At 39.2% G+C, this 23282-nt stretch overlaps 3 protein-coding genes across 3 annotated transcripts; 1 reads left to right on the top strand and 2 right to left on the bottom strand.

The window, feature by feature from the left end:
* Positions 1–97: 97 nt before the first annotated feature.
* Positions 98–9124, bottom strand: wbp2nl (WBP2 N-terminal like). Its single transcript, XM_084744198.1, has 8 exons — positions 8883–9124; positions 5989–6097; positions 5729–5867; positions 5393–5485; positions 4289–4486; positions 3711–3830; positions 3111–3187; positions 98–1468 (listed from the first exon to the last, which is right to left on the bottom strand). Exons 1-8 carry the CDS (start codon positions 8939–8941, stop codon positions 1412–1414), a joined length of 852 nt encoding a protein of 283 aa, XP_084600324.1. The 5' UTR covers positions 8942–9124; the 3' UTR covers positions 98–1411.
* A 3800-nt stretch (positions 9125–12924) lies between these two features.
* LOC146309779 (zona pellucida sperm-binding protein 4-like) lies at positions 12925–19253 on the top strand. Its single transcript, XM_084744199.1, has 12 exons — positions 12925–13143; positions 13272–13396; positions 14387–14507; positions 14972–15106; positions 15239–15411; positions 15982–16061; positions 16204–16337; positions 17111–17294; positions 18242–18386; positions 18470–18539; positions 18620–18754; positions 18838–19253. Exons 1-12 carry the CDS (start codon positions 12948–12950, stop codon positions 18987–18989), a joined length of 1650 nt encoding a protein of 549 aa, XP_084600325.1. The 5' UTR covers positions 12925–12947; the 3' UTR covers positions 18990–19253.
* A 274-nt stretch (positions 19254–19527) lies between these two features.
* Positions 19528–22569, bottom strand: rrp7a (ribosomal RNA processing 7 homolog A). The gene is made up of 7 exons (XM_084744090.1): positions 22490–22569; positions 22126–22268; positions 21876–22001; positions 21661–21784; positions 20671–20768; positions 20365–20572; positions 19528–19714 (listed from the first exon to the last, which is right to left on the bottom strand). Exons 1-7 carry the CDS (start codon positions 22551–22553, stop codon positions 19629–19631), a joined length of 849 nt encoding a protein of 282 aa, XP_084600216.1. The 5' UTR covers positions 22554–22569; the 3' UTR covers positions 19528–19628.
* Positions 22570–23282: the final 713 nt, after the last annotated feature.

Raw genomic sequence — 23282 nt, 5'->3', positions numbered from 1 at the left:
TAGATATTTAATCTAATTAAGGGGTTAAAGTGGAGATTAGATTAAGGTCTGTTTAAAACTCAATAAAATTAAGATACATGACCAAAAAAAATCGAAGTAGCAAACCCAATTATTGACTCATTTATTAGATTTTAATTGACAGACAAAATTCAGCAAGAGGAATAAGAACTGCAAAAGAGATATTAATATACAGACATTTGATTAATTCAAGCAAACTAGCGCAACCCAAAAAACTTTTAACCACGACGACTGTGTGCAAAAAGTCCTTCAAACAGGTGTTAACTGATGGGGGGGGGGCAATTACACGGCCTGTTGGCGCCTCTCCCCACTTTAATCAGGAATAAAAGGTTTTCATTCAGAAGTTTCAACAGCAGGCAAAACACTGATGGGCCCTTAATGTAACGCTGTGGCCCTGTAACCCCACACTGGTGTAATTACACAAAGAGTAGAGTTCTGGTTTCAGCTTGGCTTTGCATACATGAATACAATAGAAGCTAGGAGCAGAGCACAGGGTCAATCGGGTAACCCCAGCCTGTCCCCTACAACCTTGTTATGTGAGGTTGAAATATTGCACATACATACTGTAGATTTGTTATGTAAGAAATCTATCTGATCCCCCCTTTTCTAACAACGCACTGCTCCTTTTCATAATAAAAACCTCCATTACATATTAAATCATGACTGTGGGATTGAGACTATGAGGTTTGGGTCATACAATGAATGGAATTACTCAGACTGTGATGTTATGTAATTGATGTAGTACAAGATCACACTGATACATGAAGGAAACTTTAACTCCTAGTCATAGTATGAGAATCAGTCAGATACTGTATTACTAAACACTATTCAACCCATTTCTTGTTTTTTTTTTTATATGGATAACTGCTCAACGCAAAACTACTGTATAGGAAACGCACACAGTACCTTCAATGATACTGCAAAAATACTTTGCCCTTTATAATAAGGAGTATTGTTATTAACTACAGGAACTGCAATCAAGAAACGGCTACAAAATGTTTTGGTAATAAATCTGTCTTAAAAAATACATTCCCCATACTGCCTCCTCCTTTCAACTATTAACAAGTTGTCATTGCCTACATGCTAGAGTATTAGATAGAACAAAATAAATCCCCCAAATCACTGAGAAGGAGTTACAAGTTGTCAATCATTTTTAAATGAACTTACGTAAAAGGGGAAAACAGTATTTAAAAGATGTGATTTCTCAGTATCCAAAATATTATTAATTCACTCGTGAATTATCACTGACATCTTTGAGCCCTCTTTTACTTGCATTTTCTTTTCTGTATTCTACTATCGAGTAGGTATCCATCAACATTAGTCCTTGCTTTAGAGTATATTTAAGATACAGAGGAAGAGAGAGGAGTGTCATTGAAGTGGTGGTGCCTGAGCCTTAGTTGTTCTTCTTGTCAGGAGAGTTTGGATAAGGTGCATATGGAGGAGGCCGCTCCTGCGTGGGAATAAAGAAAAAAAAACATTGTACAAGTGCCATTAAAGGAGAACTAACATGTTGCTGCCACACAACTTCAAAAGGATCGTTCAGTATGTTTGAAGTGGGGTTGTATGAGGTACTTATACATAGTGTATTACCAACAGTAGCAGAGGAGGAGTACCAGTGTAGGAAGCTCAGCAATGCACTGCTGTGGGCAAAGTTAGCAGCAAAACTGCCTCAATCGGTTAATTGTGCAACTTCAGTAAATCCAAATCTGTTTTTCATTCCATGGACCTATTAGCTGATAGAGAGGACTCCTTAATGCACTGGTTCCCAACCTGGGGTCCAGGCCCCCCGTGAGACTGGCAAAAGTCACAGGGGGTCCCCAAGGATTTGTCTGTTCTAAGGTTGTCAAAATTATATTTGCACATAAATCACAATTTATACAAAAGTCTGTATATAAAACAATTTAAAAAGGTATTTTTTTTAATCCTCACTCAAAAATAGTAGGCTACCTAGTAGGCCTCACACCTCTGTGACCTCTGATAATGAATCACTATTATTCTTTTGGGAAAGATAAGTGTGTTCAAGACAAAATGTTAAGCTTATACTAGAAATAAGACATGTACCAAAGTTAAAGGCTCTAGGAAGGGAAACAATAATTATGTTAATTTTTGACAACACAGCTTTAACATAAATCACTAATTCCTTTGGTGTGTGTGCAGGCTTGGGGGGGCTCATCTTGCAAGTAGGCGGGGCCCCAATGCAAAGGTTGGGAACCACTGCCCTACATTGCTACATACCCTATATTGCGTTGAATATTTTAGGGTCTTCTCTCGCTAACACTTACCTGTAGCTGAAAAGTCAGCAGCAGTTGTAGCATGGCTAATGTTAGGTGCATTAACCTCACCCTCCGCACTTTCCCTGGTGGTTTTTGAGGTAGAAGGTTTGTCAGAGTCTCTGACATGAAGTTATAAAACAACCATTTTGGCTCAAAAGAGTGTCGGTGGGTATCCTTTTATCAATGTTGTGTATTTTTTACACATAGGCTGATTTATCTTTGTTACTACATTGGAGTCATGTTAAATTTTAAAGCAGCTAAAGAACTTTCACATTGTGTTGATTTTTGAGGGCTCTGTGGACATAAGCACTAGTGTTTCCTCCACCATAACCACAAAATATAACATAAAAAAAAAACAAAATTATCAACCTCTGTTGAAGACCCAGACTTTAAAAAAACCAAAGTCAAAAAAATAACCCAAACAAACTAACAGATCGAGGCAGAGTTACACAAGCAACTCCAGTGTTTTGCGAGGTAAAATTACTGTTCTTGCCAGTGGGGTCTTTTGGCTTTACAGAGAACAATATTTGGTTTATATAACAGCAGTTTCCTGCCGGAAAAGGCTGTCTGGTGGCAAGGTAAAACAGTGAAATATTCTAAACTGATCATTTTTTGCGTGGGCCAAAATTTTGCTGCTGACCCTGTGCACAGCAGTACATTTCTTAGCTTTTGTGCTGGCACTCTTCTCTGCTTCTCCATACTGGGAGTATGCTGACTGCCAACTACTGTAGGTAATACACTGACTATGCACAGGTACCTCATACAACTGCAATTAAAAAAATCCAAACTATCCCTTAATCTAAGAAGGCAGCATCTTACCATGGGCATGTAGACATTGTGTGGATTGCTGGGATTGTAGTACGCACTGCCAGCTGCCTCAGCCGCCTTAGAGTTACCTGTGCATAAAATGAGACATGACAAAGACAGGGAGATAAAGACAGACAGTTATGACTGCTGAACATATTTAGGAACAGACGCTACAGCTCCTAACATTGGAAGGAGAACTGATGCAAGGAGCACAGTATTAGTCATAGGAGGCACTGACAGCTCCAAGAATTCTCAAGACAAAATCTACTGGCACGACCTGAGGATGCACAGAGGCAAACGTCCTGCCCTTCCTAACATTGAGATATGCCAAACTGACATTTCAGCACACTGCACCATCTCAGCCTACGAGCAGGGTGAGGCTGCTGCCACTGAAATCCACAAGGTGCTAGAAAAGGAAATGGGAATGGAGAGGGGGGGGATTATTTATCCTTTGTAATTTTGATGTGTAGCAGATGAGACATCAGCACCCCTTTTTTTGGTGGCATGACTCGAAGTGATTCACTTTGAGGCAGACAGATCAGATCTGACGGGTGCAGTGACACAGACATACAGAGAGGAAAAATAAAGAGAGAGAGAGAGAGAGAAACAGACCTGGAGGTGCTGGTGCTGTTGCTGTTGCTGTCCAGTTCTGAGGGGGTGCAGCCCAATTTTGGGGTGGCCCAGGGTAGGGAGGAGGTGGGGCCATGTAGTCATAACCAGATGGGTACATTCCTGAGACACAAAAAGCAACAGGCAAAAAAGTGAGATGGAGTTTCAAGGTGAAATGAGGTTTCAGTCTGTGTGGGCAATTAATTATGTGGCAAAGACAAAAAATGAGGAAAAAAATGCTGATGGGAAGAGAGAAACTGCAGCATGATTTGTGCCTCATGGGTTATTAGTTAGATGCAATGAGGATTTTTGACAAAAAGTGTGTACACAAAAACAAATGTGTGCTCATGCAGGGAAGAATAACCTAAAGGCTAAAAACTATGAAAGTCTATACACATCATAGAGTACATGGCTTTTTCTATATTGTATGCATTGTCTGTGAAAGTAAAAGAACAAAGAAAAAAAAAGTGAAAGTGGAAAGTGAAGTGGACCCTGTTTTGTTTTGTGCACTTCATTCATCATGTATATGTTCAGTACAATCAACATACAAATGCAAAATTACTAATGACTGGATTCTGTACCTGCAGTGGGTGTGGGACAGGGGTAGCCCATGTTGCCAGCGGCAGGGGGAGGGCCCTGGTAGAATCCATTCTGCTGGGGAGGGGGCGGGTAAGGATAGCCAGGAGGAGCAGGTGGAGGTGGGCCATAGCCATTCATCATTCCAGGTGAAGGATAGCCGTAAGAGGCAGCACCATTCTGGGCGGGCACAGCCCGAGAAGCTGAAACGGCAAGAGAAAAGTGTCTTTTACAACAAATACACTTTCCAAAAGTTATGGGTGTGTTCACTCTGACTTTTTATATCTTATCTACAGTAATTGGGTCTTTAAAAGGTGGTTTTTAGTGTAGACCTTCAGTACATTTATTGCTTATATGTTTCTACTCTTATGATTAGTATTGGCCAATAAAATTTATGGCGATAACAACATATAACATGGATATATCTAACAGTGTAATAAAGCAGAAATGAACGCAACAACAGCCAGTCAGTCTGGCGCCTCTCTCTCTCTCTCTCTCTCTGTCACTCCCTGTTTGCACAAAGGCAGAGCTGAGCTTCTCCACACACCCAGAGAGGAGAGCCACAGAGCAGAGTCTACAACACGGAAGAGAATTTAACAGACTTCAGGATATATTTATGGGAGTCAACGACAAATATGCTCCTTATCCATAAGTGCAACCAACATGTAACATCTTCAGCCACTCTGCTTGCAGTAACTGGGTGCCCCCTCTTAATCCATTCGTGCTTTGTTTTACACAACTACGGAAGTTATGAAAGAGAACTTGCGTTATTCTCCACAGCTGAGGAAATTGCTGATGAAAAGGTAACACCACGTCAATTAGGCCATATGGAGGTGAAGGGACAATTAAGCACAGATTAAAATGGTCTGCAAAACAAACTGAAAAGATTTGTTGTGTTTCCCAGCTTGGTCTCGTTTTTTTTTTTTTTTTGACTATATTGTCCAGCACTAGCTCAGATTTTAACCTTAAATTGGTATTTTTGCAATGTGGTATTATTACTTCAGTGAGAGATTTAAATATTTTTGTCAACCCCATCTTAAAGAGTACTCCATTAATATTTAGCATTTTAAAAAGTGGACCACAGTGATCAAGGAAACTATCATACAAACCATTTGTGGCCAGTTTGAAGAGATGCTGCCCGACCTCGATGGCTCCCCCACTGGGGAATGACATCTTGAAATGGGCCTGGCCCTCCCAGCCACCTGATGAGAGAGTCGACTACATTCAGAACAGATATAAGAAAACTACACTTGTGCTTTATTGTGAATGTCAAAGGGGTAACAGGTAAGTGTAACCCTTGACCAAGACAATGCATCTAATATCGAATGTATTTTACAATATGAATGACCATTTCTGAAAAAATAAAATAAAATATAGGGCTACAGACACAAACTCAAACAAATCAAATCACTGGTTGTCAAGAGTAAAAGCAAAAAGCCACCTACCACCAGGCTCAGCTGAAACTGTCCCTTTAATGTAATTGGCTCCAAAGACTGGCTGCTCAATGCTGCAGCCCTTCATCAGATAATAGGGGAACATGGCTGAACCCAGGCAATCCTTGGTATGACTGGACACAAACAGCAACTAAGTGAGTGAACAAGGGAAGAGACAAGAGAGTCTGATCAGGACACATAAAAATATGAACTAAGGACACAGCAAGATCGTGAAATGCTGTGTTTGTCAAGTATATTTTATGAGGCTCTACCCTGTATGGTGTGAGGTAAATTGTGCCCTTCTTGGTGCCCCTCAGCAGGTCTGTCTTGCAGGTGACATCGCTGAATGACAGCTCCACATTCTTACATTCCCTTAAAACACTGAGACAAGAAGATGCAGGTGAACATTAAGTAACATGTTACAGCCACTATAAAAAGATCTGTTGATATAATTATGGTGCAGAATTAACCCTCATCATAACAACATATCTAACATACAAAGTCTACTGTCTGTGGTTCATAAGAATAAACTACTGCAAGAAATAATCATAGCAAAATGTTATTTCTTTAAAACCAGTGGGCAATTTGTTCGTTTTTAACAGAGAGCCCAATGGAAGCACCCTAATGATGAAAAGACCTGCTCTTTTAAAGGTGAAGTAAGCCATTCTGGAGAAAGATCGTTGGTTTTTGAGTCTCACTCCCAAATCTGTCTCAGCCACCAACCTAAGGTGTCAATGTTTGATGACCTGGGAATGAGACGCAACGATCAACAATCTTCCTCCAAAATTGCATACTCCATCTTAAAGTAACCTGTTAAGTATGCTTTATTATTTCAAATAGTAAAATTAAATCGACAGACAGGTGGGATTGAGAGACAAAATGCAATTACAAATGCATCTGCTACTTCAGCACCACAGGCAGCACCATACACAGCAGGGTTAAAGGTATAGTTCACTGCAAAATGAAAATTCAGTCAATATCTACTCACCCTCATGCTGATTGAGGGTCATGTGTATTTTCTTAGTCCGTAAAACACTGCTGGATTTTCACTGGAAAACAGTGCTGCAGAATCTTCCAAACAATGTAAGTGAATAGTGACCAGTTTTCAAACGTAAAAACACACAACTAAAAAACACCTCCATACTGCTTGTCCTGACATTCTGTTTGAACACCGTCACAACACACACACCCAGTTCAGACAGTGTGCATCTACAGTGAAGATTCAGGATTAAAACATGGTGTAAATAACAGCTTTTCAGTCAATTTGGCACATTGGGACTTTATGAGACTTTGATTACACCAGACAAGCAGTATGGAGGCATTTTCTGTTTTTATTCTGTTGTTTTTTTACATTTGAAAACTGGTCACCATTCACTTACATTGATTGGGGGATTATGCAATGCTGTTTTTCTGTGAATCTCCCAGCAGTGTTTGGTGGACTGAAAAACTAACCTTCAATAGGCATGAGGGTGATCAGATAGTGACTGAATTTTCATTTTGAGGTGAACTATTCCTTTATGTTATAATTATCTACAAATTTGGTGATTTTGAAATACATGCTAAAACTAAAGGAGGCAGAGCTTCTTTATGAGTTAAAACAAGTCTCTTATTTCTTAAGCCAAACCAACCTTTTACAAAGCCACTAGATTATCTGAAAAATGCATTGCCCCAAAGCTGATAGCATGGCTGTTTTTCTTAGCTCCTGAAAAGATGGCATGTTGGAGATAAGTGGTTTTCCCTGGATGGTGGCGATATTTAACTAAACAACCACACTGCCCGTACACCCTCTCTGCAACTAGGGGATGGAGAGGGGTGTGACAGGTTAACAAGGGGGATGCATTTTGGCCATTTTGCAAAAAAAGACAGACAGCATCCGACTTCATATTGCCTACTGCTCATAATGTCATTTATGTAATCAATGTCATCTGAAAAAAACATTATTTTAGGAAAATTAGTTCATTTGCATATTGTGCAAAACGAAAAGAGACAACACGAGGAAATCTGTGTCTACTGAATCTCTGTCTCCTTCAAATTGATTGAGTGCCTCTACCCTCCTGATATTGTGTGATACTTTAAATTAGGACCCATGGCAAACACAAACTCAATCAAATATTAAGATCTATTAAAAACTACATTGGTGCAATTGGATGCTTTAAGGATGACTTAAAACAGAAAGAGAAACAATGATACGTTCTGAATAAACTGATTGATGCAGTCATGAAAAATCAGAATCATAGAATAAAGCACCTGTGCACCTCTGGGGTCAGTGAAGACCCGAGTCAGTAGGATTAAGGTTAATATAGATGTGAAAAGTGTTTCACAACTACAACCTGACAGTCTATCTCGGTGTCGGTACATATTTTGTCCAATATGTGCCGATGAAAACTTTTATTTTGACAGAAGACAATGTAGCTTGTTTCTAATTCTACAGGTAGATTTATGTAGACATAGAATGCATAATATTCTATGCTTATTTAAGTTTTAATATACCTTATGTATTGCATTTGTTTTTGTTATGTAAATTTCTAGTTATTTATAGCTATCAAAAATATCAGTGAAGGTTTACTGTTTCAGTGCCCTGATATAATTTTGGACGATTAAGTTTATTGTTAAACTGTAACATATTCTGCCTCCACTACGTATCTTTGACGCAAGCGTATAACCACTGCAAAAAAATGTGGATTTTAATGGATATATTCAATATACGGCATCGGTCCCCAAAAACCTGTATCGGTCGGGCTCAATTGACAACATGTAGCTAACCCACTTTACGCATGACTAAACATGATGTAATTTTGGTTTGTACAAAAATGTCAACATCTGAGCTACTTCCTGTTTGGAAGTTAGCCGTCTTGCTTAAATCGACTGTACAGAAACAGGGAGACTATAAAGTCGGTCATTGATTATACGGTATTACCCTAGTTTAAAACAGTGAACACAACATTAGAAGTGTCAGGAGATAACCTACACAGCTAACTCAGACATCAACAGCGGAACAAATGTATCAGCTATGCTAATGTTAGCCAGGCCAGCTAGCGGGAAGCTAGCGGCTGGATAGCACTGTGTTGACTACGCACTGGAAAGTATTAGATAAACAAGCCGAGACGAGAGGCAACAGCTAGCTAGTTAAAAAATTAACCACCTAGTGACACTATAACAGACATACCTTTCTCCGTTGTTTATCAATACGCCGCCGTTTTGCGAATGATTCCGATTCAAAGCCATGTTTGGGAGACTTGTCTTTTGCTCTCCTGATGCTTGTGCTGAAGTCCGTCTGTCAGCCCGACCCGTCGGGGATGCCCCAGAAACGTCACCGGCGTTACGTCACGACACCGTCTGACAACTCGTGATCACATTAGGACTGACAGTCCACAGCATTAGCATACAAAGCGCTGTGTCCTGCTGATATGCAGCCACTGAGATCATTGTATGAAGTCTGAAAGAGGATAAACAGCCACAGGCTCAGTGTAGTTAAAGTTTTGACTTCATTATGTGCTTCAGTGTTCTCTGTCCTCTAGTATCACAGCTGTACATCAGACTACTACCAGCAGAGCCGGTCCTGACCTCCATGGGGCCCTGAGCAGAATTCCGCTAAGGGGCCCTACGAACTGACCAGAGAGCCACTTAAACCATTTGCCACACAGTCACACCTAACACCCCAGTGCTTCCACAGTTTGCTCCAACTGTCGGTCAAAGACTAAGTAGATCTATACATAACAGATTGAGGTACAAAAAAACAATATTAAATATAATATTTTTGCATAGAATCTTAAGATAAGTGAATACTGACATTAAAATAGATACAAAATTTTAGAATATTAAAAATGTAGAAAATACTAAAACCTAACAACTGAGCTTTGAGTCTGATGCCTGGTAATTAGTCAGTTAATTGATTTTAAATTCCATATTAATCATCAGTCAATGTCAATCCACTAATTTCCATCTTGAATTAATTCAGAGTTGTAATCATTCATATTGAGTACTGTACGTATTTTATACTTAACTTGAGTTCCAGCATCCAACTGTATGTGTCCACACTACATCCCAGAGGCATATACTGTACTTTTAAATCCACAAAGATGAAAAAAGGCTGTTTTTTGACTTTTTAGAGATGCATGGTTCTCACAGGACAGTGACACTTCAGACATTTGATGATCTCAGACCATGATGCATTGCTGTTGATTAAACTTAATCAAGGGGGTGGCACTATACAAATTATTAGCAGCAATACCAGCCAACAGGAGAAGCCCCATGTAGCTGGTTACTGTAATTACCCAGCAAAACAGAGAGGCCAGGTGCAGCTACAGCTACATACAGGTAGGGGTTTGGGGTGTGTTGAGAGGGCGGGGACAATTTGTATATTCATGAATACTAAATAGAGGCAAGGTATATGTAAGTCATTTTATCAAGGTATTTGAGCTTCTTTTGCAAAAGACAATTTATTACTACTTGCATTTCTTAGGTCTATTAATTTCTGATTATTGACACCTTGTAAACCATTACTCCTTAAATAGGCAATATTATACTGCAACAGGAATGCTGTTGCCAGTAACTTACTGGCAGCAATTAGCTGGTAAGTTGCTGTAAATAAATTTCAGTCTGATTACTGTAAAACTAATCACAGTAATGTAATTGTTACAGCAATAATCCCTGTGATGTAACTGTTATTACAATAGTAATCACAGTACTGTAAATGTTATTACAGTAATAATCACAGTACTGTAATTGCTATTACACTAATAATCAGCATGCTGTATTGCAACATTAATTCAACTACTTTAAAAGGTATCACTGTATTAAATTTTAATACTGTAAATTAGTGAATGCAGAATAACTACATACTGTAAAAGTACAAAAAAAGATATTTATTTCATCAATTCACTGAACTTGTAAATACTTAAATACATTTTAAAAAACAAGTTTTTTAGTTTGGCCATTTCACATCAGAGTTCAAATTAATGCTGAATGTTCTCTGAATGAATAAGTGTCTGTTTGTGAGTCATACAGCTGTGCATATTCTGATAATGGCTGTTTTTTTGTGTAATTCAGTTCAGTTCATAAGGTAACACAAAAGCTCCACTTCGGGATTTCCCGCTAACGCAAACCAAAACCAAAACACGGAAGTATACCCAATAAGAGAAACCCAGATCCACGAAAGATCTCGCGAGAGTGATCTTTTAACCCAAACCATGATTTTCCCACAACCCCAACCGAGGGTTTTCTGTCCTTAAACGTACCACATTTATTTAATCATAGCATTTTCACATTCAAAAGAACATTGCGTTCTACAAGGTGCACAATGAAGAAACAAAAGCCCAAATCTCGCGAGTTCCACAAATCAAGGGTTCCCTTCAAGACTTGACAATAGTTCAGTTCAGTTCACTCTCCAATAGAAATTCAAACCCAAAAAGTTTGTGAAATAAGAAAATAAATGGCAAAAAAAAGGGAAGAATGAAGACCCGACCTTCGCCGGCTTACCGTGAAGGGGACGGAGTTTATTGATCTGCTAGTTCCCGATATCTGAGCTTTTCGGAGGACTAACTTTGCTTCTTTTCGGCCGCTGGCGTTCAGACACCATCACGTCTCAATTTAAAGGAAGAGGCGTGGGCCGTCTACTCGAAAATCGGTAAGTGATTGGTTGTCAGGATGGACAGGTGACGGGATCTGGAGTTAATTAATTAAAATTAACTAACTAATTAATTTTCCCGGGACGGTGCATATTAATACTGCAAATGTGCCAGAATTAGCCAAACGGCTAGTTTTTATTGACCAGATGTAAAGTTGGCGACCTAAAAATCAATGTAAAAATTAGGTCTCTGAATTAAATTGTCCCATTTAGTTTGACACATAGCAGAATTTTCAGTTCAGCACATAAATAATATTAGGGATGCACAATTTGGATTTATTTTCAGCCGATAACCATAATGGCCAATACTGATATGATAACCAATAATTTCATATTTTTGTATTTTCAAAATACGTTCATATAACTAGGGACGTACAATAAAATATCTGTACTGATGAATTATTGACTGATCTTGGCCTATCACAGCATATCGGTTGGTAATGGCAAAGATAAGCCAATAAATATTGGCTCTTATAATGTCGTATTTGACAGATGATGTCAAAGCATTTCATTTCAAAGCATCCAATACATTTAAAAGTAAAAATCAGGTCATAATTGAGTCCAAGTGGACATGTTGGCCAAGATTGAAGAAGTTCGGTTGAAGCGTTCTTGAATGGACACTTCTTTGAAAGCCTGGCAGGATGCAGCAGGGAATAAAGGTTTAAGATTGCTTATGTAATAATCAGATGGGTACAAGCATTGCCATAGGGAAAGGGTGAGCGGCTGAGGTTGGCAAGGCCTTTGAGTTACGCAATGATTTAATTTAATGGCTCCCTGAGGACACGTTGGGCGATGCATGCGCACAGCATGATATGTATTATTTAAACATTGACCTTTTTATTAATTACCAGCTTGTTCTGGCCCACTTTTCACATGAGCTTTAACCCGTCAGCTCTCCGGGCAGCTGAGAAAATCTGTGACAGGATCATTTCCACTTTTTTTTAAACAACAAGAAAAATATTTTAATATTTAGAATTTAAATTTTATGACATGTTCTTTGTAGTGAACATCAGGTCGATATTCTCTCATAACTAACCTATACTATACTCTCATAAAAAACTCACCTCCGAGGGTTAACATTGTTTTCATCTTGTTACCTCGTTTTCATGGTTTTTGACTTGTTACATCTTTTACATCTTGTGTCATGAATGACTGAATGCACTAAAGGATACACTTAGAAATAATCTTTTCTATGTGTTATTCTTTCATCCATTCAGGCTGAAGTCACACGTGAGTTTTAGAAGATGAAGCTCAATAGTGCAAAATAAAAATAATCAATACTTCCCATCAAAGGAGCAGAACGTACAGATATATGTGTGTAAAAGTAAAAGTTGGCAGAAAAAATAAATACTCAAGTAAAGTACAGATACCTGAAAACGTGTGCTATATTTAAGTACAGTTTTTAGATATTTGTACTTACTTCCCACCTCCGCCACGGAGAACAAATGCGCATGCGTACATGTGGAGACGCTCCTGTCGCAGCAAGCCTCGAACTAATTAACTCTAATTAACAGAAGTCACGTGACCGCATCTCCGCGTCAAAGATAGGTTCTGATATTTCCGGGGCCTAACGCGTATTATAGCCAAAAACATACAAACTATAAGATGAATTATCAATGTGCAAAACTTTGTTTGATTTCTGTCATTGTTGCCTTCATGGGTCATCAGCGCTGTCGGGGTTTCTCAACCGTCCAGGTGAAGGAAACAGCTGAGCAGCACGTCCTGCCGAGGGTCATCTGCTCTGTGCGCAGGATAAGAGCTGTCTTTGGTCCGCTGGTCAAAAGTAACATACACGCTAAAGGTAAGAGAGTTTGATGTTGCAATACTTAATGTCCAACAGCTAAAATGGCTTGGAAAACCGCTTCAATACAATTTGCTCTCATTTGCACTGATTCCATCAATATTGTGTGTGCTTCATTGTTTTCTTAGATGTGACAGGGGCCACAGTCCCAGTGCCTCAGTCTGGAGGGTCCTGTGGAGTGAGTCTCAGCAGAGAGAAAAACCAGAGCCTCTCCTTCTACAGCAGATATGACAGCTGCTATGCACAGATTGAGGTAAAATAACGGCTGTAAATAATTAAACTGTGTATAATGCTTACTTTTAATGAAGTAGCATTAAAAATATGAATGTTTACCAATGTGGACCTTGACATTTCTCTTAAAAAAAAAAAAAAAAACAGGAGTGGAGAAAGGAGTCAAGAAGTTAACGCTATCACATTTTATTCAGCACCTTAACAGGTGACAAAGTGCTAGAATCCTACCACATGTTACACTGATTATATGTGATTTTGCAATTTACTGCCCTCTGTGAAGATACAGAATAAAGTGAAGATTGGAGCTGGTGTAAGAGCAAAAATTAAAAATGCATAACAGTGACACGCCTCTCTCAATATGCTGTGGAGGCCTTTTATTTTAACAAACCACTTGCCTGACAGCATTGTATTCTGTTATATTTTGTATTGTCACCTGGGGCCTGAATGTTATGTTTTCCCTTACATAATAAAGACATTCCCACCATAAATTGACACAGAATTAGCATTAATTGGTACACAGAGATAACCTATGCCCTCGATTCCACGTTTCCACCCGCTAATAGTTTTTGTACAGTCAATGACCTGATTGTGTGTGACTTAAAGATCTCTGTGGCAGGATTCTCAAGGGAGAAGAAAACATAAAGCAGACCCTCAACTAAGATGTAAAACAAACAGGTGAAGACAGGTAAACTGTAAAAATATGGAAATACTGTTCACCAATAAATCTAACTAATTTATGGATTTGATGGAGGCACATACAGATTTAAGTTTTAATAAATCCCAGCAGTTTCTCCCAATAGATAAACAGTTTATACAGTTTGAAAGAGTGAAATGTTTATGAGTATGGGGAAATATTTATGTGTCCACCTGAGGGTTTGCAGGCCTAAACATGCAAAATGCAAATGTGCTTCTTATTTACTGCACATTGAGAGGTTTACAGGAGGAAATATAGGCGTGCACTGTTTGTGTGATCACTTCTTAACATCCACATTGTGATAACTTTGATCCCCAGGGCAGCAAAGTGGTCATCCCTCTACAGGTACAACTGACAGGAGAGGATCGATGGTTCAGGGTTAATATCAGCTGTCCTCTGATAAAGAGACACAACGAGAGGACTCGACTTATCCCTACACGTGAGTGCAGACAGCTGATGAGCATAAAGAAGGTTGTTGACACAATTATGTCTTCTATATCTCAGTGAATGCTCATTTCATCGGTTTCATTAATCAAAACTTTAACTGGCACATTTTCCTTCATTCCACATTTTCCTGAAGCCTGGCTTAAAGTTCTGAATAATCTCTTTACACAAAAAAGTGATGCTCTGGGGTAATTACTGGTTATATAAGATAAGACAGAACTTTGTGCCAGAGACTCTTCCAAAACTTACAGTAACATAAGAACAAAACATGTAGTAGATGCAAAGCAAAAGCTGTGAAAAGTGAAACTAAAATCAACTTAAATAAATAAAGTAGTATTGGCAATGATATCGATCATAAAAAAATAGTAATATTACACATGATAAGAGTACAGAGCGGATTTTGGCACAACACAATTTACTGTGGCAGTTCAGTACCCTAAAAACATGGCTCTTCTCCAGCGTCACCTGGAGATTGTGACATAGAGAGGGATCTACGAGTGGACTGTGGCCACCAAAGAATTTCTCATGAAGCCTGCCACAAACTGGGATGCTGCTACGATGCTAATGATTTAACCTGCTTCTACAGGCTCAATGGTAAGCTCACCATTTGTTTCATGAAAGTACTGCGAACGTGGAAAGTGATTCTCTGTTGAGGAACATATGCTTAACTTGCTTTTTTAAGTGTAACCAGGCCGACATTATCCTGTGTGTTGACGCTCCCTCCAGCCTGCTCTCTGGACGGACACTTCGTGTTCTCAGTCAAGGCCACAGACACAGACCTGCCCATCAGTCCTAGCAGCCTCATAGTCAAGGATCAGCCACAGTGTGTCCCTGTCATAACCACCCCAGACACAGCCATCTTCAAGATTGGAGTCATGGACTGTGGTGCAAAGATAAAGGTAATGTTACTTGTCAAGAGCTTGATTCCATAATAACATGTCTAGTATTTGGATCAATAAATTCACCTTAAATGTGGCAGGAAAATCAGTCACGTGGGGTTATTATAAAATATATATAGTCACTGAACAACATTAGAGTTCAAGTTCAGTAGAGTTAAATGTTTTATATGTACTTGTACAAACCTAAACAGCATTTTATTAAAAATTCTTTGTATCTAAATTCATATACCATATAGACAGAGATGGGCAGTATTTCAATTAAATTTATTATAAGAAATATTTAATCACTTTTGAGTATTTTGTAATTGCTTAAAATACTTTAAGCTTGTTATTTGTGTGAAATACTTAAATACATTATTAAACATGTTTTTACCCCAAGGTTTAGAAAAAAACTACACCACAATGAGCCTAATCACAGTCTTTGGCTAAATGCAAATGAATCATGTGTGATTTGTAACAAGATACTTTTGGATGTATTTGTGCCCGTCTCTGTCTATAGAGCTCTGATTGTCTCACTGAGTCAGTATATATCAGTATATATATGTTTCTGAACCTTTTCCTGGATTTTAGGTAGATGGAGATGTGATGATCTATGAGGTGGAAGTGGAGGAGCTACATTCTAAAAGTATAGCAAAAAAATCACCTTTTAGGTGAGGTTTATTTTTACACCCTCTCTACACCACTGTAAGGCTGATGGCTCTGACAGAGTGGTTACCAGGTTGGAAAATAATTGATCTCTCAATCAAATTAAACTGGCTGCATCAAATATACTGACAAATGTGGGTTTTTTAGTCTGCAGGTCCAATGTGAATATGAGGTGTCAGATTTAAAGCGTGCAGCACATTTGCGGTCCTTGTATGCGGTGACCAATCCGCCGCCTGTGGTTGCCCTGGGAACCATCAGAGTGCAGATGAGAATAGCCAGAGGTAATAAAATATAGAGCAGTATCTGCATTGTGCAATTGTGTTGTGCTACTGTATGTTCTCTTTCCTCCTGCTCTGTCTCTCTTTCAACCCAACCGGTCGCTGCAGATGGCCACCTACCCTACAGCCTGGTTCTGCTCAGCGTCTCTGCCTGTTGAAAGGAAGTTTTTGCTTGCCTTGCCTTCTTGCCTGTTTGCTTCCTCGTGGTGGGAATTGTTGGGTCTCTGTAAATAATACTATGAAGAGTACGGTCTAGACCTGAGGGCTGTTCTGTGAACCAAGATTAATGTGTTAACAAGGTATGTTCAGTCTAAAGTCAGAGTTGGTAACTTATACTGAACTTGTAACCTGGTCCAGAGGAGGTTATGTTCAGAGTTTCATAATAATTCAGCTTTAAAACACAGCACTCTTTACATATTTTTTCCAGATGATGGTCTTTATGAGCAATGCAAAATTACTGAGTTGTACCTTGGTGCTGTCATCAACTGATGTGATGTTATTATAGTAGCGCTAACTATGTATAGTGTTGTCACTGGAACCTTAGTTGATGATACATTTTTAATCACTTGTTTTATTTCCTATTGTGGATGTCTTGGTTTGTTTTACTTAATATTTCTTTTTATTGAAGAATGAGTGAGGAATATTGATGCTGCTTTTTGTTACAATACAAATATCCCTGTTGTGGGACAAATAAGTATTATATAAATAAAAATTGCTTTGCATTGTGTCAATTCCTTAGATAAAATCCTTACTGATTGTAATATTTGTTCCTCTAGATGCATCCTTCTCATCCTTCTTTCTTGAGGATCAGCTTCCTCTGTCTTTGCCCCTGCGTAAAGCTGCATATGTGGAGATCTCTATCGCCCAGCCGTCCCCAGACCCCACACTCTCCCTGCGTGTACGAGACTGCTTTGCCTATCCTGCATCTAGACACTCTGTGTGGACACTCCTCTATGATGGGTAAGTTAGAAACAACCACAGAGGCAACCTGAGCTCAGATCAGAGTTATTACTTTTGTTTTGTTTCTTCAGTTTAGTTTCAACTAAGTTTTTTATTGGTAAAAATGTTTTAGTTTAGCTTGTATTTTCATTTTTTCAATTATAATATAGGGCTATTTGTCAGGGGCAAGACTTAAAGTCAGAGTAAGTATTACAGTATAAACAGAACTTTGTGAAGGCAGTTGATTCACAGTCAATAAACATGCACCAAAGCCTCCTTCTGCTTGTTGTGCTGAGAAGTTTGACCAAACTGACAAAAACTGAATACATGTCGAGTACATTTTTAATTTATTTTAGTTTCTTTTGTAAGTACACAATCATTTCACTTAGTTTACTTTTTTCTAAAGTCTATTTTTTATGTTTACATCCAGTTTTAATTTTTAGTTTTAGTTAACTATTAACTATAGCATCCTTGGCTGAGGTCACTGAGATGATGAGCATAGGTTACTGAGTAGGACCACAAATTTAATAGTAAATCAAATCTAAATCAAAGGCAAAAATTGCAGTTCTCCCAGTATTTTTTTTCTTTCCACCCCCACCTACTTGTGGCGTCTTGTGTGTGTCTGAAGAAAAAAAACAACACTGTAAAGAGGACACAGTGTAGCTTCCCAGCTGTTATATTACACTTGATACCACACAGATGAAACTCTTAGAGAATAATTTGAAGCTCTAAGTAACAGTTGTCAGGGTATGAAGTCAGCGATCTGTTAATCTTTACAAACCAAGACTGTAATTTAACAACAGCACAGGCTTCAGTGCTAAAAAAAAAATTTGAAGGTTTTAATTCAAAAATCAAACGTGTGATCTTAAAATCAAAAGTCAAATTAAATCTTGGATTTGTAGAATTTGTGGAATTGTGACTCCTCACCTTTTCCAAGCAGCTACCAATGTTTTTCTCCCACTGGATAGATGTCCCAACCCTCTGGATGATATGAGGAGCTCTGTCCCTGTGGACAACCAGGGGAAGACCGCCTCTCACTCCCAAGTCAGGAGGTTTGATGTCAAGACCTTTGCTTTCCTGGACCCTGATACAGGACATCCAAGCGTGGAGGAAGTAAGGTTATCACATGGACATATTTCAGTGATATAAAAGTGTGTGTCTCTGCAGACATAGACTAACTGTAACCTCTCACTTAGATGTACTTTTACTGTTGGGTGGAAGTCTGCACAGATGATGTTGACTGCGCACAGCGTTGTGCCATCATTTGTGAGTACATTTAAACATATTTCACCTTGCACACTGTATGTGCTGTCTATATGTTGTGTTGTTAAACTCTCCTCCCACAGCATCTGAAGGGGAGAGACGGAGAAGAGAGGCACCGTCTGAGTCCGACCAGGTCCAGCTGGTCTCTTTAGGACCACTGCTGGTGGGACAGAATGACACTGAAGTGGAGGACAGTCCATGTGTGAAACAGAACACAAGTCAGTCTCAGCACAAAGCTGTAGTACCCATATGATGGAACAATGGCAATACTTGAATTAAACCTTGTTTCTCTGTTCCTCAGTGTTTCAGGTGACAGTTTATATGCTCTCTGGTGTCAGTATTGCCCTGCTGTTGATCCTGATGTTCACTGTCTGGTCGAGCAACAGGAGGCGGCACACATCAGAGGAACAGCAAGCTTGTGACGCACAAGTTGATAGTGAACAATCTCAATAAAACATTTCTCCTTCTGTGATGTGCATTTAAAGTTGTTTGTGTACTTTCTGATTTACAACCGGGTAAGAAGACCCTGGTGTGATCACTTAATCGTAGAGTTGCTCTTGATCCTCAAATCCAAAGCTCAAGGCCAAAACACTGGGTTACATGGTTCCCAAAGCTAGTTTTAATGATACTTAAATGGACAGTTAAGCCTAAAATCAGAAAATACATGTTTTTCCTCTTACCTGTAGTGCTATTTATCCATCCAGATAGTTTTGCTGAGTGCCAGTTAGTCTCATTATATTAAAGAGGAAGCAGACATCTCCATGGTCAGTATCCAAAACTCAGAAGCTCACAGCAAAACAATCTAGATAGATAAGTAGCACCACCGGTTAGAGGGAAATGTGTATTTTTAGATTTTGGGGCCAACTGTCCACATGAAAATTTGTACTGGGTTGTGCATGTCACATTTTTAATAAAATACTTTCTTCTACCGGCAGCAACAATTTGCCAAATGTCTCTTATGAGGTGCTGGTCACACAATCATCAAAACAAGTCAGAATAATAGTTTATTAACACAAAAATGCTCAGTTATATACTGTAACTAAAACACACAAAAGCAGTGAAAGAAGCAAAGGAAAAATCCGGGTAGTTGAATCAGTATGGTTTGAACTTTCTCTGTGCCCTCAGCAGAGCTATTTTCTGTTTATCCTCCTCGAACTTTTTCCTTAGTTCCGCAATATCTGGAAAAAAAGGAACCAAATACAGTTAAATTAAGTTAATATGTAGTAATTGCGCATCCAAAAATGAGTACTGCAGTCCAAATCCTTTTTAATATTCAGTCTATGGTTGAAGGAGGTTGTTTCCCCCCACCCACTCCACCCTGGACTCAAGGAAACTCAGGCAGGTTGCAGGAATACTGCAGGAGCGCAAGACGAGCACATTATAAATTGACATTAACAAACGAGGATAAGTCCTACACTGTAAGCTGATCAGAGGTTTGTAACTGTGTATTTTCAGAACCCACTGCTCTGAAAACGCACACTCTGGAGTTGGAGAACAGTGACTGCCTGGCCCACCGTCTGCCAGACTCCATTAACATATTGCTGAATTTAACCATGACAAACACCTAGTCCATCTGAAAGATTTACTTAATTGGCGAATATTCTGCTTAATTCAAACTCTAACATGAAATGGGCAAACAAAAACAGTTATTCCGACCCAGAATGGAAATTTCAAAAGGAGGAACACCGCAGCTGTAGCGTTGTTATCAGGCTAGTGAGTATTTCAACTTTTTCTGATGACTTTTTTTTACAAAGGCTTCTCTACATCCTTCACCAAACATTAAGGTCAAATTAAAAAAAAAAAAAAGGTCAAAAATTTGGTGACTTACGTTCTTTCTGTGTGTTTCTGTGCTGCCAGGTGTAGAAGTTCAAGAGCTCCTTCCTCTTCTTCTTCCTCATCTCTTTCTGAAGAGTCCTCTTGTTGGCTGCTTCACTGTGTGGGCGGGCCTTGGCACCCTTGGGTCCTCGTGTGACTTTGACCCAGCCCTCTTCGTCCTCTTGTTGCTGCTCAGCCTCCTTCTTCTGCCTCTCCGCCTCCTGTGACAAAGAAAACAAACCCAAGTTGACATCACATGGAATAGATGGGTGGGCACTTGGCAATGACGGACGAAGAGAGTTAGGGTTAGAATTCTCACCTCTTCTTTCCGCTTGTCGTAGTCTTGCATAAAGGAGTCAACGATTTCTTGCAGTTTTTCTGGCTGAACAAAAGATTCTGTGTAGTTCTGAATCCATTCTGGCATGAGAGAGCGCAACACATCAAATTAATGTGGCATAAGACTGAGTTGAATACATTTGATCAAGGTACTGGCTCACACTGCAATTGTAATAGTAGATGCATAGATTTATCAGCCATGACAGTGTGGCTAGTACTGTTTTCAATTTATGAGTCTGTGTGTGCATTTCATCTGGGCAAAATGTGATCCTGGTGGTGGGAACTACCACAGAAGCAGTTTTGAGTACTTTGCTAGGTGCTGTCTGTCTGTGGAGAGATTCTGTCAATGTGGATGCATTATAACTTTTCAAGATGCAGTCAGAAAACTTCACAGGTGTGTGTGAGACATCAGTGAGTTTTTGAAGATGGATGTGGTCCAAGTAAGGGCGCCAGAAATAGTGGGGTAAGAACAGAAGGGGCGTCTGGCCTATATTCATTTTAATTTGCAGATCACTGTATCCACGGTTCAGATATTTCCATCCACAGAGGCATTAGGTAGATTTCACCTTGTGTCTGTCTGTGTGTGTCTTTATTTATCATCACAGCAAAACGAGGCCCTGGAGAGACCTACTGTAGAGGGATCTACCACACAGACAGTTTCAAGTTCTTTACGAGGTGTTTTTGTCAATGTAATAGCATTACAACAACACAGAATGCAGTCATGAAACTTTACAGGTGTGTAGTTATGATCAAAATGAAGGCCAAGTTTGAAGATGGGTGCAGCTCGACCCGTGAGTGCGAAGTATTTATGGGTAAGAACATCAACTAGTTAACAGGCATTGTGTCTGGTGTGATCCCATCTCAAGATAGTCTGTAGTTCAAAAAGTCAATACAAGGCAACATTAAAAACAAAACAACCAGAATAAGAAAATAATAATAAACCATGCATGAATAAAACGGCAGTGTCACTCACTCTGTACTCCCGTCCTCAGTGGGTGCTGCTCTGTACTAGCCACCAAAGGCACATTGTGTGGATGTGATTTAGTTGCTGTTATGCTGGAGGAGTTTTTAAACACAATGTAGCCCACTTTGAAACCCTGGAAGGGACATGCAGAGACACAAGAGGTAAAGTGATGACTGAAAGCACAGTAAGTGTCTGCTCATGGTGTTACAGAAGAAAGCACTCACCTGTTTGGCAGCTGGTTTAAAGAACTTGGACAGCTTGGGTCCAGACTCCTTGAAGGAGCCCGGGTGGTCTCTCAGCTCCACGAACTGCACGCAGCCAAACTGCGAGAACAACTGTTTGACAACACCCTGGAACACAAACAGCAGGGGTATAACATCATTTCTACGTTCAAAAAAAACGAATAACTTGCTGAACAAATGATTTAAAGCGGACAGTTAACCGTCCATTGACTCATAGCAACATGAACGGTACCTCTGAGCAGTAGGAAGGGATGTTGAGCACAAATAAAGTCCGGTCCAGAGGTCTGTGGGAGCTCCTCTCTGCTCGGACTCGGTGCTCCTTCACATACAGCTGGTGCTGTGCGACGCTGTCACAGCTAAATTGTAAGGGCAGCACTGCCAAGAGAGACAGAAAAAAAAAACCTAAATTCAACACATGAGTGAGTACAGTATCTGTAAGTTTATCACCAGGTGATCCTGCCCGACAGGCGAGAGAGGGCTACGACTCAATAACCGCCCAAACCGTGTAAAATGAAGAGAAATATTTTTTCTCCGTTGATAAATCGGTACGATAGTGGAAAGCTGTATTGAATATTCTTAGTTTAGTCAACGAATACCTGTAAATCCTCCAGGAATGGTGCAAGGCTGAATACTGGCGTGTTTCTTCTTGGACGGCGCCATTTTGGTTCGACCTTTCACACCGGAAGTACAACTAAAACTAAAGTACGTTTTATTTTATTTTTTTAAATAAATATGAACACAAACCAAATAACACTGAAATTCAAACGATGATACATAAAAGGCAATTAAACAAATTATATTCAAGCAGCCATTTAATTAACGTAGTTCACGTTGAGTGCAGTTTGAACACTTTCTATTGTCAGTTACTATTATTTCTCTAAGTTTTCATGAACTGATTTTTTTGTATTTCTTTTTTATTGTGCCTTGTTGTCAATGTCATGTTGTTGTTTTAATGCTAGACTTGAAAGCACTTTGACTTTGACCTACATGGTATGTATGAAAGGTGCTATATCAATAAAGGATTACTATTATCAGTAGTAGTATTACTATTATTATATAATCATGTCAAGAAAAAATAACCCTACAACTGATCTATTTGTAGAATTTCCAAATACAGTCATTTTCCCCCAAAAAATTAAACACAGGAGATTCCTAATAAAATCTACATCATTTTAAAATCTACGTTTATCATTTTTCATTTATCCTATATAAAGATTCTGGGGCTGCAACTATTATTTTCATTATCGATTCAGTTGTCCATTATTTTCTCGATTAACTGATTAATAATCAATTCACGGTTTAGTCCATAAAATGTCAGAAAATGGTGAAATTCTTTTTAAGTGTTTCCCAAAGATCAAGGTGACGTCCTCAAATGTCTTGTGTCAAAAA

This window comes from Lutjanus erythropterus, chromosome 19, assembly GCF_056507025.1.
Source record: "Lutjanus erythropterus isolate fLutEry1 chromosome 19, fLutEry1.hap2, whole genome shotgun sequence".
Lineage (NCBI taxonomy): Eukaryota > Metazoa > Chordata > Actinopteri > Lutjaniformes > Lutjanidae > Lutjanus > Lutjanus erythropterus.
This window is presented reverse-complemented; position numbering and strand designations above follow the sequence as displayed.

Coding starts and splice junctions, on each gene's coding strand:
- wbp2nl (XM_084744198.1), bottom strand. CDS start 8,941: ATGGCTTTGAATCGGAATCATTCGCAAAACGGCGGCGTATTGATAAAC. Junction 3,188..3,710: donor AACAGCACCAGCACCTCCAG/GTCTGTTTCTCT, acceptor TTTTATGCACAG/GTAACTCTAAGGCGGCTGAG. Junction 1,469..3,110: donor ACAATGTCTACATGCCCATG/GTAAGATGCTGC, acceptor ATTCCCACGCAG/GAGCGGCCTCCTCCATATGC.
- LOC146309779 (XM_084744199.1), top strand. CDS start 12,948: ATGAATTATCAATGTGCAAAACTTTGTTTGATTTCTGTCATTGTTGCC. Junction 15,412..15,981: donor ACTGTGGTGCAAAGATAAAG/GTAATGTTACTT, acceptor CCTGGATTTTAG/GTAGATGGAGATGTGATGAT. Junction 18,387..18,469: donor GACATCCAAGCGTGGAGGAA/GTAAGGTTATCA, acceptor CCTCTCACTTAG/ATGTACTTTTACTGTTGGGT.
- rrp7a (XM_084744090.1), bottom strand. CDS start 22,553: ATGGCGCCGTCCAAGAAGAAACACGCCAGTATTCAGCCTTGCACCATT. Junction 22,002..22,125: donor TCCCTTCCTACTGCTCAGAG/GTACCGTTCATG, acceptor TTTGTGTTCCAG/GGTGTTGTCAAACAGTTGTT. Junction 20,573..20,670: donor ACGACAAGCGGAAAGAAGAG/GTGAGAATTCTA, acceptor TCTTTGTCACAG/GAGGCGGAGAGGCAGAAGAA.